General features: G+C 41.2%; 1 protein-coding gene across 5 annotated transcripts in view; it reads left to right on the top strand.

The window, feature by feature from the left end:
- Window positions 1-17,157, top strand: part of EPHB1 (EPH receptor B1) — a 457,257-nt gene that overhangs the window by 354,462 nt on the left and 85,638 nt on the right. For all 5 annotated transcript variants that reach the window (XM_061636580.1, XM_061636578.1, XM_061636581.1 and 2 more), the window contains one exon: window positions 4,048-4,203. In XM_061636580.1, coding sequence (XP_061492564.1) covers window positions 4,048-4,203 — 156 coding nt within the window. The remainder of the gene's footprint in view (window positions 1-4,047; window positions 4,204-17,157) is intronic.

The raw sequence follows: 17,157 nt of genomic DNA, 5'->3' as shown, positions 1-17,157 counted from the left end.
TTTACTCAGCGCATAGTTAAACTATGGAATTTGCTCCCACAAGATGCAGTAATGGCCACCAGCTTGGACGGCTTTAAAAGAAGATTAGACCAATTCATGGAGGACAGGGCTATCAATGGCTACTAGCTGTGATGGCTGTGCTCTGCCACCCTAGTCAGAGGCAGCATGCTTCTGAAAACCAGTTGCCGGAAGCCTCAGGAGGGGAGAGTGTTCTTGCACTCGGGTCCTGCTTGCGGGCTTCCCCCAGGCACCTGGTTGGCCACTGTGAGAACAGGATGCTGGACTAGATGGGCCACTGGCCTGATCCAGCAGGCTCTTCTTATGTTCTTATGTTCTTAAGATATTTTTAACAATCTCCCCAGCACTTGCCTATATGCCACAGTTCAGCCACAACAGTGGGTCTGGCAAACAGCAGCAGTAGCAATCTTAAGTCACTTGCAAAAGGTACAAAATGTTACAAAACTGATTTGACTGAGGGATTATTATTATTATTAGAATTAGAATATGAATTTATTGCCCACTCTTCACCCAGTGGTCCCAGGGCAGGTTACAACAATTTTAAAACACATAATTAAAACAGTTAAAAAGAACCTTACCTCAACCTATCTATCTTGAATGGTGAATCCAGTGAGACGTCAGAATGGAAATAATGTATTACAATTTTGATTTTTTTTCTCTGACAAGAGTTCTTCAAACCATTATTAACTGGATCCCTTTCAAAGGTAGACATTATTAAAAGATGTTGCTGTCTGTGGATGCAGTTTGCAGAATGCTTCAGTGATAAAAATGAATGGGAGTGGTACTGGAGCAATACTTGAAGAATTGTTGTTAAACTGATCAGAAAACTCTTTTTCAATGTTGTATGTTTGGAAGAATGCTAAGAGGGCTATCCCGTCCCAAATTATTTTCAACCACAAATCATTACAGAAAGAAGCCTTTTAACACAAAAGAGAATCAGAGCCACTCCACAGTTGACTTATAGGCCGCTTTCTATTGGTTTCCTGATATCAAAGTGTTACTAGTACTTTAATGATAACTATGTACACAGTCTTTGTAATCCCAACTATTTGCTAAACATGTGCCAGGATATGGAGGCTTGCGGATATTACTCTAGCACTGTAGCAGAGGCAGTTTGCCACCTTGTGCTCACATGGGGTAGGGTTCCCAGATCTCTGTTTTTCAGCCTGAGACTCCGGTTTCTGGGGGTTCCCTCCGGCTGACCCACCTTAATCTCTGGACTTTCAGCTTTCATTTAAAGAAAAATTAAGTTTGTAGGTGGTCTGGTTCCAGAGATACACACCAAAATATCAGCCGCCGCCCCAACAACTTCTTGGTTCTGCTCTAATCCCTGCCCTTTCACATTTTTAGCCAATAAGAAATCAAGGCTGTGATTGACAAGGAATGATAAAGACAAAAATGTAGAGTCAAATTGAATTGTCTGCCTTCAAGTAGATTCTGACTTATGGCGACCCTATGAACACTGTTTTCATGGTAAGAGGTATTCAGAGGGGGTTTACCATTGCCTCCTTCTGAGGCTGAGAGGCAGTGACTGGCCCAAGGCTCAGAAACGTGCTTTTTCCTGCTTTTATCTGCTTTTCTGAACATCTCACAGATTGAATAAGTAAGCTTTCAGTCTTTTTCTCTCCTGTGTGTAGGAGTCAGACAGATTTAAATTTTGAAGAGGGCAGTGTTTTGCAAACTTCCCAAATTGAAGCTTTAACCCTTTTTTCTCTTCTCCCAGGCATTTTAACAGCATTTGAATAACATGTGTTTTTAACTTGCTTATCTGTTTTTATGGGTTTTAATGGTTTAAATTTGTATACTTGTTTTTAATGTTTTTAATTGTTGTAAACTGCCCAGAGAGCTTTGGCTATGGGGCGATATATAAATGCAGTCATCATCATCATCTAGTACTTGATTTTCCAAAGTAAACATACCCAGAGTAAACCCCATTGAATTCAATAGGACTTCTTTTTGAGTAGACATGGTTAGGATTGTGCTGTAAATTGATGGGATTTTTGAGTGAACATAGGAAAGAATTGTGTTTGTGTTGTATATCTTTCTCTGACCCTCCAATCCTATTTTTAAAGCAGTTAGGCAGGGCTTATTTAGGTGTCACTGTTTTTATTATGTTGGAAACTAATACTGATTTTATTTTTTTAATGTTCTGCAATGATCAACTGGTTTTGACAATAAACTATTATATGGGGTGTATGTAATTTTACATCTCCAATGTGTGTGTGTGTATGGGGATCTTTCCAACAACCCTGTGAGGTAGGGTTGCAGTCTGGAAACCAAGGCAGCTCACAATAAGAAATAAATCCCTTTGAAATCCAATAACCATAAAAACAAGTATAAACAGTTGCAAAACAGTGTAAAGTGTCATGAGTCTGAATTTTGGGTTGCGTGAATGAAGTTGCTTATCACTTGAGGTTGCAGTTCTGTCACTGTTTGAGTAAGCCCCACTGAATACATTGGGACTTGCTTCTGAATAAATAAACGTAGGATTGCACTATAAATATTTTTACAGGTTGTGTAAATAATAAATATATTTGATAGTCATGCTTATACAAATATTTCTTCATTTATGTTTTTGGTTTTTGGTTAGGAATCCTTACTGGTTGTGAGAAGCTTAGTTTTCTGCCTTACTCATAGGAATCTTGTTGTGGTTGGTATGGTATTGCATTTAAGAAAACATCACTATCTTTTGTTCTTCTTTTTCTATTTGCATTTCATTTACCTTTATCCTCACTCCCTTTCATCCATAGAAGCAACAACAGTGGTTCCATGCGCTCCACTCAACCTTCTTAAACCCACTGATGATTCACCTTGTTGTTTGTTTCTTGTCCAATAGTGGTAAAAGAGAATTCACATACTGGGTAGTGTGGCTGCAATTGTTGGTGTTCCCAAGCTACTGCCTATGAAGGTAGACCAAATCATGTGTGCTTTCTCTCTGTCAATTATATTCACTGGAATTTGGTTGGCTGATAAAGTGAGTTTATAGCAGCCCACAGGGGAGACAGAAAAGGGTAGAGAATCTTCTTACTCATTACTCAGACCTCTTTCTGAAGTGAAGGGTCAAATCTGTAAAGAAATTTGGATGTTAAAAGGTAGGGGCAAGACATTCCAGGCAGGGGGTTGCCAAACTTTCTTGGATATGGATATCTTTGCAGAGGATCCCTGGTCAAGCTTTACCAACAACACAATCTAAACTGTATCTGCTGAGAAGTAAGTCCTATTGAGTTCTATGGGGCTTAGTCCCTTAGTAAGTGTGTTTAGAATTGCAGCTCTTTGGGGGCATCCATCTTTATTCCTGAGTGCTCCCATCTAATCTCCACAACACTAGGCTCCTTTCTTCCTACAATGGCCTTCTGGTGACTGGCCTAGCCTGGCCTGAGGACACTTGAACCCTTTTTGCCAGAAGCGAATTGGCTAGATTAAATGTTCCCCACCCAGACTCCATCTTTTAGCTAAGATTTCTATCTTAATTTTCAATCAGATAAATGTTTTTGTATGAATTGTATGTGCCAAGCAACTGTGGTTGATGCTTAATGTATCATGCTTAATGACATCACTTGGACCCGCCCCATGATGTCAGTTGGACCCTCCCCATGACATCACTCGGGCCCATCCCCAAAATCTCAGGGTTTGGGATGCTTCTGACGTGGCAACCCTACACATGGGGTCAATTCAGACAACTGGTGAATTGCAGCAGGGCTGCTCTCGTTTAATCATCTTGCATCACCACATATTCCAAAGAGCTGTGCAGCATGGTAGCCTATAACTTTAAAGGAGTCTCACAATCTCTGCATATAATTCACAAGTCCTTAGATTCCTTATGTGCTCTCTGGCTTTCTAGAACTTGGTTGACAGTAAAGCAAGCAGGCTAAATGCTACATTATTGTAGACAATGGTCATATAATTGTTTTGAAAATGGCTGTGGTAACTGCAGCAAAATTAGATTAATTCCCTTCCCTGATGATGCATGTACATTGTTGAGAGACTTGATATATTTTCTTTATTTCTTTCTCTCCTATGTTATTCCAGCTTGCCCAGCAGGGATGTTCAAGGCCAACCAGGGTGCTGGGATCTGCACACAGTGCCCCTCCAACAGCCGCTCCACATCAGAAGCTGCACCCATCTGCACTTGTCGCAATGGTTACTACAGGGCTGACTTTGATCCATCAGAGGTTCCTTGTACTAGTGAGTAACAACATTTACTGCTGAAAAAACACATAGGCCTTTAAAATTCATCCTGAGAATTTGTTCTATGAGGGGCGGCTCATAATGATTTAGAATGGGTATCCAGAATTGCATCTGTGTGCCATGGTACCTCAGTGTATCCTTTCCCCCTCTTGCTATGAGGGCCTAATGGACAATACTCAGGAATTTTCTTGATATAACATGACACCATCCCTAATGGCATCATCACTTATGACATCATCCCTTTTTGTTGTCATGGAAATGCCCCAACACTATGAATCCTTTGTCTCCAGCTGAACTCATGAGCTAGGTGCTCTTTATAACACAGACAAAAGCAAGCCTCATTCTAGAACAATCATTCTTCAACATACTCCAGCAAGAAAAAAGTAAAATTAGCAAAATGAATATATGGGGGCGGGGAACAAACTAAGCCATTTACTGTATCATTAACCTCAAGGAAAGGATGTGAAAACATGACCCTCAAGACGAATCATCCTACTTGTAATTTAGGACACAGATTGAAGACATTAACTGTTAATGCTGATGACAGCCAGAGATCCATTTGTATGATAGAGGAGGAATTGGAGACTTCAAGTCCTCTGGCTGACCACCTTTCATGTGGGACACAAAATTGACTCCAGGACAGATTTCTCTCCATTTGTGGTTGTGTTTTCACATGAGCAGGTCATCACTTCGGACATGAATACAATATAAATAGCTGCAGTAGTACAAACTCCAGTTCTACTTTCCAAGTTTAGAAAAGTGGGGTCTTGGCAGTATACACTGAATATGCACACAGCTGGATCCTTGCCAAATATGTGGACAAACCGATAAGGTATAGGAAATGCATTCTTCTGTGTTGGATTATGTGGGCTGGATATGGGGGATATGAGGAAGATCCTGCAGTGGGAGAAAGGTTGGACTCTGTGATTTAATGCACTTTTCAGCCTTACCATTCTGTGTAGAGGAGGGAAGGGAAAGAAGGCGAAAACTGTTGACTTTCTTTCTGTCTTTGTTTTGTGATTATCACAAATATTGTTAATGAGTTGTATCCAACGTTAAGTCATACATAGAGCAGATCCATATAAATTAATAGACATGACTAACAGATTCATTAATTACAGTGGGTCTACTCTGAGTATAACTTGGTTGAATTCAACCCTTTGAGAGTTTTTTTTAAACGGGGGGGGGCTGGGAGTAAATTTCAGTGACATTTGTACAATAACAGATTGCTTTTAGAGAAATAGGGTTTTCTTCTAGGGAAGTTCCTGGGCTACCTTGTGCAGCTCCAAGCAAAGGAGCTGACCTTTATTCTTCTAACTTCCATTGCAACTTGCCTGTATAGGAGGCGTAGGTTCTTTCTGCAGTTATGCTTCTATAGGTAACTATGCATGTGTGGTTATGAGATGTCTAATGTGTGTCTGGAATGAGAGATTAATTTTCATATTATGCCTGATCACTGGTAGCAGGAAGTGTAGTAGTAAATACATCTGTTTTTATTGCTTCTTGTTATATAGCTGATTTACAGTATGTCTCACCAGAGGAGTACAGTATAAAAAAGTCAATTTGTTGATTTTTATTTCTAGTCGTTAAGGTTTAATTTTAAAATGTTCTAATTTGAGGTGCCAGCTGTTCAGTTTCCAAGTTGTTACATGTCATAGGAGTAAATACATTTAGTATTGTATATCTGTGGGTGCTGCTGTTCTCTGGTGTAATAGAAACATGTCTTTGCCTTTCCAGCGCATTTCCTGCTAGGATTAGCTTTAATTCATGTTAACGATTAGTGGTACAACATGCATTTACCCATTGTACATTTCACAGGATAGTTACTAAGAAGCAAGGCAGTAACAACATTGCAATAGAGAGTCTTCTCGGTGTTTGATGTGATTTCAGTGGATCTGCACATATCACACTGATCTTGCGAATGGTCTGACCCAACACATATCTAGATTATTTATTTATTTATTTTTATTATTTGATTTATATACCGCCTCCTCCCAGCAGGAGCCCAGGGCGGTAATAGATAAAACAGATAAAAGCTCTATTCTCACCTTCACTTCTGCATTCACTAAACATGTGACTGGAGAGTAGGACTACATCTGCTGGCCCCATCCACTAGCCTCCACAGATTCAGTAGAATATGTGTATGGGACTGTATGTATGTACAACAGTGTGCATGGCTGGAACTGCTGTAGAAAGGTGTGACTGATGTTTCTAATACAACATGAAAAATCTTTGGAGAAGAGGTTGAACCCAGACATATAAAACCACTCCCAAAATCAGTTCAGCATGTTCATGTTCACAGAAAAGCCAACTTGTATTGACTTCAGTTACACTGATTTTCTGTAAATTCCTGTATAGAGCGCACTTCCGTACAGCAGTGTGCAAGAAATCGACATGTAGATCATTTACATATAAATTCACTAGTAGGCAAAAAACCTTGCAGTTTAAGAACATACCTATAGCCAACACATATTTCTATCAGACTTTAAAAAGCAGGGAAACTGGGCAGCTATCGTAAATGCACCAGGGGAGCAGGAGACCTGACCTCCTCTCTGAGATATTGTACTGCCCTACAAATTTATAAAAATGCGAACACAAGTTGGGTTGGTCTTTCATAGTCCAATCTACTTCCTGTGTAGCTTGGAAGAATTTGGTAATGTGTCTCTGAGCATATGGTGAGTGGTGGCAACACCTGCAATCAGCCCAAATAACAGAAACAAGATGTGTGCTGTACTGATCTTGTTTTAGCAGGGAGGAAGCAACAATATTAAGGCAGTCGATAGAGTTCTGATAGTCACTTTAAATATGTTTGATTTACTTTGCAATTTTAGTAAAGTTTATTATAGTAAATAATTTTTCCCCTTCTGTTTCTGTGAATATGTGAAATACAGCAACGCTTTGCAACACTGAAGGAGGGGATTGGAAAGGGATGGGGGAGGGGGAAGGAGGGGGCAAGAGGAAGGGGATAGGAAGGAGTAGGAGGGGAGGGCAGGTTTGATAATTTGCATGCTTTTTGAGTTCAGTGGGATTTACTCAAGTGTAATCATGCTTAGGATAGGTGAAACTGACCTGGGAGAGAAGCAGGAAGGGGAGATGGAGGACAGGAAGGAGAGGGGAGGAAGAGGGGAGGAGATTGGGTGAGTGGGCACTGGGCAGAAGGGAAGCCTCTTTCCTTTCCAAAAGGAAAACATTGTGAACAGTATTATACTTTTTCAGTGTTTCCCACACCTTTTTATTCTACAGCAGGCACATGTAGCCTCCCACCCAAATTTAAATCAAAGCTGTCACTGGCCACATCCACACCAGACCTTTATTTCACTTTAGACAGTCATGGCGCCTCCCAAAGAATCCTGCGAAGTGTAGTTAGTGAAAGGTGCTGAGAGTTGCTAGGAGATTCCCTGTTCCCCTCACAGAGCTTCAATCAGAGCAGGTGACTGTTAAATCACTCTGACTACTGGAGCTCTGTCAGGGGAATAGGAGTGCTGAGCACCCTTCACAAACTACACTTCCCAGGATTCTTTGGGGGAAACCATGACTGTCTCAAGTGAAATAAAGGTCTGGTGTGGATGTGGTGTCCTGATAAGCCAAGCCAAATAGCTGTAAGTCTGGCTTTTAGAACACTGACAGTTGGTTCTTACTGAGCATGCCCAGGCTTATCATTGACTTTATGCTAAAATTCTAAGCATTTTTTTTACTTTTAAACTGCAGAAGATGAAGGTCAGAGTATGGGGCAAGGTCAGTAACAGGTACTCTGTGAACATGGCTGATTTGTAATTAATTTCAACCAATTATGAGAACTCTTGTATAATTAGAGGGGGGAAACCTGTCTGGACTGCACCACTTAAAATTGCAGATTAGGACTCACTTGTAAATTTAGCAGGCATGTAATTTTAGCCAACAATTTTAAATGTAATTTTAATAAGTACAATTGTTTCAAAATTACTGGAATATAGGAATGTTTAAATGTGTGAATTAGTCCCAATTATATCTTGTTATTATCAGGAACTCAGTTGCTTGTGCTGTAACCCAGACTCTGATTGGGGAGTGGCGGAGTTTTAACAGAAGGGGGAGGGGGGAAGAACCACTGCATCCTCAACTCCACTGCTCACGCTGGCTGAGGTGAAAGGAGAATCCCTGTGCTAGCCTGGAGCTGGTGGGGCAAGCAGACCTGGATCAGGCCTAATGCCATCATATGATTGCAGTGGGACCAGCTTGGGATCCAGGTTCCACTCCACCCCCAGAATGCCCCATTTAGGGGCTTTATGTGGACTGTCACTGGTAAGGATCCAGCCAGCAGCACTTCTGCATGCCCTCCTGTTCAGTGGCCAGAATGGGGAGCTCAGCACTTACAGAGGAACGCCAATGTCATCCCATGGGTGGAGGCCAGCAGGGCTGGGTAGAAGAACACTTCCATCAAATTCAAACTCCTCCCAGCCTGGTTCAAACGGGGCTTGGACTGCAGTGCCCAACTAGTAACTGATCTGATTCAGAGATAATAACAAACCATAATTTTATTTAAAAAGTTGTTGTTGGCATGATCTTATCCAAGGTTTATGTGCTCCCTGCTCCCCTTTGTGAATGAAGGGAGAATATTTAAAGGTTCTTGGTTTAGAAGAAATTATGGTTTGTTGGTGCATCCAAATTTGCGAAATTGCAGTTTGTTCACTCAGGCTTCTTAACAAACTGTGATTTGAGCAAACCACAGTTTCATCTAAACCAGAATCTGAAGCTTCAAATCTCTTCCCATCATATGCAAAGGTTGGGCTAGGGGACATACAAGCCTGAATATCTGGATCTTGGCAGTTGCTAAGAGTTTCTTTGCACAGCTGAAGCTGGTGCACCCATCATGCCCATTCTACGTGGCCAGTGTGTGGGTGCTTTTTGTGGATTTAATCTCAGGCAGAGTAATCCTAATTTGGCCCTGGGGATGGTCAGAGCCGCTGCTGCATCTGAAACCCAGCCACCCAGGGCAAACGGTGGGCACAGGTTTTTTGGGGGGGTGGGAGTGGGTTGCAGCACTAGTTCCAGACAGGCTCAACAGAGGAACTGGATTGGGCCCCTGTCCAGTAAATGGACCAGCTTTGGATCCAGCAGGTTAGTTGCTTGTCCTTCTCTGCCCTGGCCCTGATCTGTCTCCAGCACTGCTACACCCCATTTTGGAAACTTATGCTGGCCACCACTGGTGAGATTCCCACCAGCAATTGTTTCACAACAGCACAGCAGGATCTTCCACAGTGACAGAGCTCCCCCGCCCCCCAGTCTCCAAGATTTAATGTGAGTGAGCCGTTTAGATTTTCAAAGTTTCAGGGTTCAAATGTGCCTGAAAGCTACATTTTCTGATCTGGAGACCATTTCCGATTATCTCAGGGGTGTGTGTGTGTGTGTACATACACAAGCACACATGTGTGCATGCATTTGGAGTGTTTTGAGTAGGGTGGCTACTCCATAATGCACTATGCATATGTTCAGATGCATTTTAAATGCAACTTCAAATGTTTCAGAGCTGAGACATGAAACTGAAAACAGATCCTGGAGCTGAGTCTTAACTTGCTTCGAGGCCATGATTCCACCTGTTTTGAATATAGTAAAACACTTCTCAGAAGGGTTCCAGCAATAATGAGGCATGGCTGCCACTCTCTGGCTGTGCTTTAACTATATTGCTGACATATGGTAGACAACATTCTACCAGTAAATCACAAGTTGACAAAGAACAAGAGATTGAGGGTGGGGATGATGATAGTTTGCTATAAGATCCCTATGGTAAAATTAGTTGCATGTATTTTTTTTCTGTGGTTCCAGGCATGATTGCCGCAGACAAGATAGGTAGTGTCAGGAACTCTACTATTAATCACATTCCCCACCCAGGACTTTCTCATTCTGATAGTGAAATTTGCGTTGGGCTATATTGATATGTAATTGTTCCTTTATTTGGCAGATATTGTTAAAGGGTGTAAGGGAGAAGGATTTAAAAAAGATAATAATTAAGCCCCCCTTCCCGCAACCACCTCCTCCATTTATCAAGCATGAGTACAATCCTGTGGACATTTTTCCATGTGTCTCATTTGTAACTGCCAACCCCAAGGGGTATACAAATAACATGGGGGAAGACAGACTTGCAGACTGAATAAGACCAAAGTGAGGCTGAAGGTCAGTAATCTGATTCAGGAGGCAGATGAGGGAAAAGATCTCTGGCTAAGGCCTGAGTGGCTATGTTGATAAAAAAAAAAGAAAAGAAAAGAGGAAATGCTTTCCCCAAAAAGAGGACAAAAGAGGATGAAGATTTGCATTTAAATTGCATCTGTTCATTTATACATATATAGATGCAAATTTAGAAAAGAAAATGCTCTCATTTAAATAGGAATACAATACATCTCAACGTAGTAGGGGAAGACTGTGACCAGCTGATCTATATTTGGATGAGCTGGAGAAATTCTACTTGTGGTACTACACCCTGCAGAATATCATAGGGTGGTGACCTGAAAACAGGCATTTCCCTCTATTCCCCTGTACACTTCCCTCTGTCATACATGAAGCAGCAACCACCAGTTGCTTCAGACGTCTTGTAAAGACTTATCTTTTTGCTCAGGCATCCCTGACCTGTATGATCAGACCTGTTTTTATTTGTTTTCATATATTTGTTTTACTGGTTTTATCTTATATTTTTGTTCTAATTATATTTATTGTTTTTATGCTGCACACCACATAGAGTTTTTAAAATATTAAGCAGGTTATAAATGATTTTAAATAAATATATATGCCTGCTCAGCCTCCTGTCCAAATGTCCATAGATTAATAATGACTTTAGTCCACATCCACACCAGGCATTTATTCCATTATTGGGAATAAATAAATAACTATTCCACTGTAAACAGTCATGGCTTCCCCCAAAGGATCCCGGGAACTGTAGTTTGTGAAGGATGCTGAGAGTTGTTAGGAGACTCCTGTTCCCCTGACAGAACTCCAGTGGTCAGAGTGGTTTAACAGTCAGCCCCTCTTCCCAGAGAATTCTGGGAATTGGAGCTCTGTGAGAGTAATAATGGTGTCCCAACAACTCTCAGCAATAGGGTTGCCAGGTCAGAAGCATCCTAAACCATGAGATTTCAGGGGTGGGCCCTAGTGATGTCATTAAGCATGGATACACTAAGAATCAACCACAATTGCTTGGAGCATATCACTCAAACCAAAAAAAGTCTCTGACTGGAAATTAAGATAGAAATCTTAGGTAAATGAGGGTGGTCCCAAGTCCAGCTAAAGTGACGGGATCATTTCTTTTCAACTGCTTAGGGAACCTAGGTAAGGAACATTTAATCTAGCCTACTTGCTTCTGGCAAGAAGGGTTTAAGTGACCTCAGGCCTGGCCAGTCACCAGAAGGCCATTGTAAGAAGAAGGGAGCCTAGTGTTGTGGAGATCCATCTAACAACTCCACAACACTAGGCTCCCTTCTCCCCACTCAGGAGTAAAGATGGATACCCCTGAAGGCTGCAGTTTTAAGCACACTTACTAAGGGGCTAAGCCCCATAGAACTCAGCAGGACTTATATCTGAGTAGATATGGTTAGGATTGTGCTGTTGGTAAGGCTTGACTAGGGATCCTTTGCAAAGATATCCATATCAAAGAGCCCGGAGAGCTTCGGCTATGGGGCGGTATACAAATGCAATAAATAAATAAATAAAGCAGGGTTGGCAACCTCCTGCCTGGAATGCCCTGCCTGCCTTTTCACATGGCTGCTCCAAACGTCGTTACAGACTTGACCCTTCACTGCAGAGAGAGGTCTGAGAAATGAGTAAGAATTAAGAAGATTCTCTACCCTTTCCTGCCTACCCTGTCGGCTGCTATAAACTCACTTTGACAGCCAACTCAATTCCAGCGAGTAATAATTGACAGACAGAAAACACACATAGTTTGGTCTGTCATTGGCAGTAGCTTGGGAATAACAGTAATTGAAGGCACACTTCCCAGTATGTGTATTCTCTTTTACCACTGTTGGGCAAGAAACAAGCTATCATGCAAATAACACAGTGCATCATCAGTGGGTTTAAGGGGATTGAGCTGACCACATGGAACCACTGTTGTTGCTTCTGTGAATGTAAGGAAGTGAGGTGAGAGGTAAATAAGATGCAAGTAGAAAAAGAAAAAACAGTGATAATATGGGGGATACTTGGCTCAGCAGTAGGACATGTGAGAAGGATCTTGGAATTGTCGTTGATCACAAGCTGAATATGAGCCAACAGGGCGATGTGGCTGCAAAAAGGGCAAATGCTATATTAGGCTGCATTAACAGAAGTATAGTTGCAAATTGTGTGAAGTATTATTTCCCCTCTATTCAGCACTGGCTAGGCCTCATCTTGAATACTGTGTCCAGTTCTGATCTCCGCACTTCAAGAAGGATGCAGACAAACTGGAACAGGTTCAGAGGAGGACAACAAGGATGATGAGGGACTGGAAACAAAGTCCTATGAGGAGAGACTGAAAGAAGTGGGCATGTTTAGCCTGGAGAAGAGAATACTGAGGGGAGATACGATAGCACTCTTCAAGTACATGAAAGGTTGTCACACAGAGGAGGGCCAGGATCTCTTCTCAATCGTCCCAAAGTGCAGGACACGGAATAATGGGCTCAAGTTGCAGGAAGCCAGATTTGGACTGCACATCAGGAAAAACTTCCTAACTGTTAGAGCCATACGACAATGGAACCAATTACCTAGAGAGGTAGTGGGCTCTCTGACACTGGAGGCATTCCAGAGGCAGCTGGACAGCCATCTGTTGGAAATGCTTTGATTTGGATTCCTGCACTGAGCAGGGGGTTGGACCTGATGGCCTTATAGGCCCCTTCCAACTCTACTATTCTATGATTCTATGATGATTTCCTAAATGCAATACCTTGCCAACTACAACAAGATTCCTGTGAGTAAGGTAGAAAATTCAGCATCCCACAACCAGTCAGGGTTCCTAACCAAAAACCAAAGCTATAAAGACCTTGCAGCCAGTCGGCCAAGGTCACAGAAATCCCTATGCAGCACAACATGACTCAGGGGCTTCAGTTAGTGCAGAATGCTGCGGCACGATTGCCAACACGAATGAAACCCTATTAGCACATAATACCTCTGCTCTGAAATCTGCACTGGCTGCTGATTTGCTACCAGGCCAAGGTCAAGGTGTGCTTTCCACATTACAGGTGCCACATAGTACTTGTTCTGTTGTTGTAAGAAATTGATCCTTTAGTGAGGGAGTACCTACACTTTGGAACTCCCTGCCTATTTACATTAGGCAGGTGCCTTCATTGCACTCTTTTGGGCACCTGCTAAAAACATTTTTGTTTAGGTAAGCCTACCTAGGTATGTAGAAGCTATTACAATTTTTATCTGTTTTAACTCATGATTGATTTTATTATTTTAAATGTTTTTAACTGTTTTGCCAATAATTTTATTGTTTTAATTTCTTCTATAAACTGCCTTGAGGTTTTTTACAATAAAGCAGTATATAAATGTTGTAAATAAAATACATATACAAATTTTTGGAGTCACTGTGGCCCTTGGGTCTCTTTCCACTTTTAGGCACAAAGGAATCTGTCTTATACTGACTCAGGCCATTTGGTACTATGTAGCTCAGTACTGATGACATGGACCAGCATTGGCTCTCCAGGATTCCAGGCAATAGTCTCTTCCAGAGAATGGATCTTGGATCTTTGTATGCAAAGCACTGAGCTACAGCTCTTACCCTGTTTAAAAAAGTATCTTTTAAAATTGTTATTTTCAATTCACTAATGAATGCACAGCATACCTAAGGCAGATCCACACCATTCCTTTAAAGTACATTCAACACACATTTAAAGGACATGAATCCCACCACAGAATAATGGGAACTGCAATTTGTTAAGGATGGTGGGAACTATAACTGTGAGGTGGAAGCTACATTTCCCATGATTCTCTGGGGGAAGTCATGTGCTTTTATGCGAGTTGCATGTGCGTTAAATGTATTGCATGGATCTATGTCATAAATTTTGCCTGCATATAAATCATTTTAATTAATTTTTTTAAAATGGAAATCAGCTACAAAGTTTACTGAGTGACCATGGGCTACTCACCATCTTTCAGCCTAATCTGCCCCTCAGAGTGAAAACAACAGAGGGGGACCATGACCAACCCAAGGAAGAAGGGCACACTTAAAATGTAGAGGAAATAATAATGTACAACCATGGTTTGTAATCAGATGCTTATTAGGATATAGTATGAAGAAATATTTATATAAGCATGACTGTAAAATATGTTTATTATTTACACAATCTGTAAATATATAGTGCAATTCTACTCAGAAGAAAGTCCTAATGTATTAAGTGGGGCTTACTCAAACAGGGAGTGTGCACAGGACTGCAGCCTCAAGTGATAAGAACTTCACTCACCCAACCCAAAATTCAGAATTTATTTATTTATTGCATTTGTATACCGTGCCATAGCCAAAGCTCTCTGGGCAGTTTACAACAATTTCTGACACTTTAAGCTGTTTTGCTACTGTTCATACTTGTTTTATGGTTATTGGATTTTAAATGGCTTTATTTCTTGTTGTGAGCTGCCTTGGTTTCCAGCTGGCAACTCTACCTCACAGGGTTGTTGAAAAGACTCCATGTACACACACTGGAGATGTAAAAATACATACACCCTATATAGAAGTTTATTGTCAAAACCAGTTGGTCATTGCAGATTTTTTTAAAAAATAAAATCAAATCAGTTTTAGTTTCCTACAAAATAAAAGCAGTGACACCTAAGTAAGCCCTGCCTAATTGCGTTAAAAATAGTATTGGAGGGGGAAAGATTTACAATCCTTTGCTGTGTTCATTCAAAAGTCCCATTGGTTTACAGCACAATCCTAACCATGTCTACTCAAAAGTAACTCCTATTGAATTCAGTGAGATTTGCTCCCATTATGTGGGATTAGCATTGCAACTTTACTCCCTGAAAAGTGAGTATGGGATTAAACTTCGTATCAGGAAACTTTTCAAAACAGACTATGAATTAGACAAATAAATTGCCCTCTTCAACAACCTAGGAACATTTAAAGTTGTCTGACTCCTCATAATTAGAAAAGTATAACACATTGTAATTTATTTATTTATTTATTCAATGTTTTATTATTTGAAGTATTTTTATCCCACTCTTCAGCTGAAAGGCTCCCAGAGTGGCTTACAACAATCAATAAGATGGTCCCTGTTCTCAGATTTACATTCTAGAAGGTGTGAGATGCAAGATAAAGGGACTGGGAGGAAGTTGCAAAAAAAGCCAACTCAGGTACTACTTCTTAGCCTTGAAGTCCTTATAAGTGTTCTTTCTAGAAGGGAGAGGTGAAGCAAGTCCCCTGCAGCTGCTGCTCCTTTGGTTGATAGATAGGGTCAAGTTGGTCTCACCCTTGCCGTGATGTTCTTTCTGGGAGGCTAAGGAGCATCTTCTCAGTGGCCTTAATCTCCTGGCTGATAGTAGAAGCCAGAGTGGCATCACTTTTTTAAAAATTCTGCTAAAAAAATTATTTGAAAGATAAAATGTATAATATGCTATTTTTGCAATTTAAAAAAACCCTGCATGTATGCTTTATTATAATCATAACTGAAATTGTTTACAGTAAAAAATTACCTATGAAGATCCTGCTGTGATTTGTTTTCTACATTTCCTGCACACAGAGAGAAAGGGACTTTTACTACTGCTGAAAGCCATAAACTTAATTTATGAGGTTTTCAGACAAGCATGAAAACACAACAGTTTTCTGGCCTTGCAATGGGTTCTAGCTATTGTCTGGAGGTCAACAAATCCCTTGTCAATCACAACCCTGACTTCACTTATTGGCTACCAACCTGAAAGCTTTCATTTTTAAAATGAAAACTGAGATGTGTAGATTGGGGTGACTCACCTGGAAACCTGGAGAGGACCCCAAAAATCCAGAGGCTCTGGGTAAAAACTGAAGACCTGGCAACCCTACTCAGCACCATTCACAAATTACATTTCCCAGGATTCCTTGGGGGAAGCCATGATAGTTTAAAGTGGAATAAATTTCTGGTGTGGATGTGGCCATTTTTAGCCATTTTTGCCCCAATCATCAAACATTTAGGATTAATACTTTGGTCCTGCTCTAACAAATGTTTTAAATAAAGAAAATTATATCCACCACCACCACCGCCCGTTGCTTTTCAGCCTTTTCCCCTAGTCTCCACTTTCCTCATCTCCAGGCCTTTGTGACATCATAGCTAGGTTAGCAGCTAATGGCGGGGGCAGGGGGGGAAGTTGGCTGTTCTATGCCACTTCCTATCGCAACATTACAGCCTGCATCTTGACGGTTTGATGGTATATAACACTCATCTTTGTTGCCTGGTTTCAGAGATTCGATCTGAGACAGGGTTATTAAAAGTGATGCCATCAATCACAGGCCAGAACCTTTTATCAGCTTATTTGAGGGGTTAGTGGCAGGCGTTTGAGCAATAGACATTAGAGCTCCACTGCCTTCCTTAACATAACCTGGAGTATAAAATCCAATGGTAGAAATATTGTGCTTATGATACTGGTCAATAAGATGCAATTTCCTAGCTAATTAAAAGGATTCAAATCACCTTTCATTCACAGGGGATTTGCTACTGCTGTTTGTCAGGTGCAGCCAGGCTTAGGGTAGAAACACCTTCACTGTTGTGCCGGTTCTAGTGTGTCTCCACCTCTCTCTTCTGAAAACGGGGGCATATGACACTTTTACTGTAAAACCTGGTGGGATCAGCTTGAATGCCTTTTTTTAAAAAAAAATCAGCTTCAAAGAGATTTTGCAAGTGATTGGCAGATCAGCCTGTTCCCTCTCAAGGTGTGGCTAATGGAAGTGCTTTGATCTGGTGACTTGTGTGTTTACAGCCTTAAACTGGGAGCCCTGTGGAAATGGAACTGGCTTCCTACTCGGACTGCTGGTGAGAGAAGGGCATTGTGGGCATT

Source organism: Rhineura floridana, chromosome 7 (genome assembly GCF_030035675.1).
Source record: "Rhineura floridana isolate rRhiFlo1 chromosome 7, rRhiFlo1.hap2, whole genome shotgun sequence".
Taxonomy (NCBI): Eukaryota; Metazoa; Chordata; class Lepidosauria; order Squamata; family Rhineuridae; genus Rhineura; species Rhineura floridana.
Note: the sequence above shows the minus strand (reverse complement) of the source record. Positions and strands in the feature narration are given on the sequence as shown.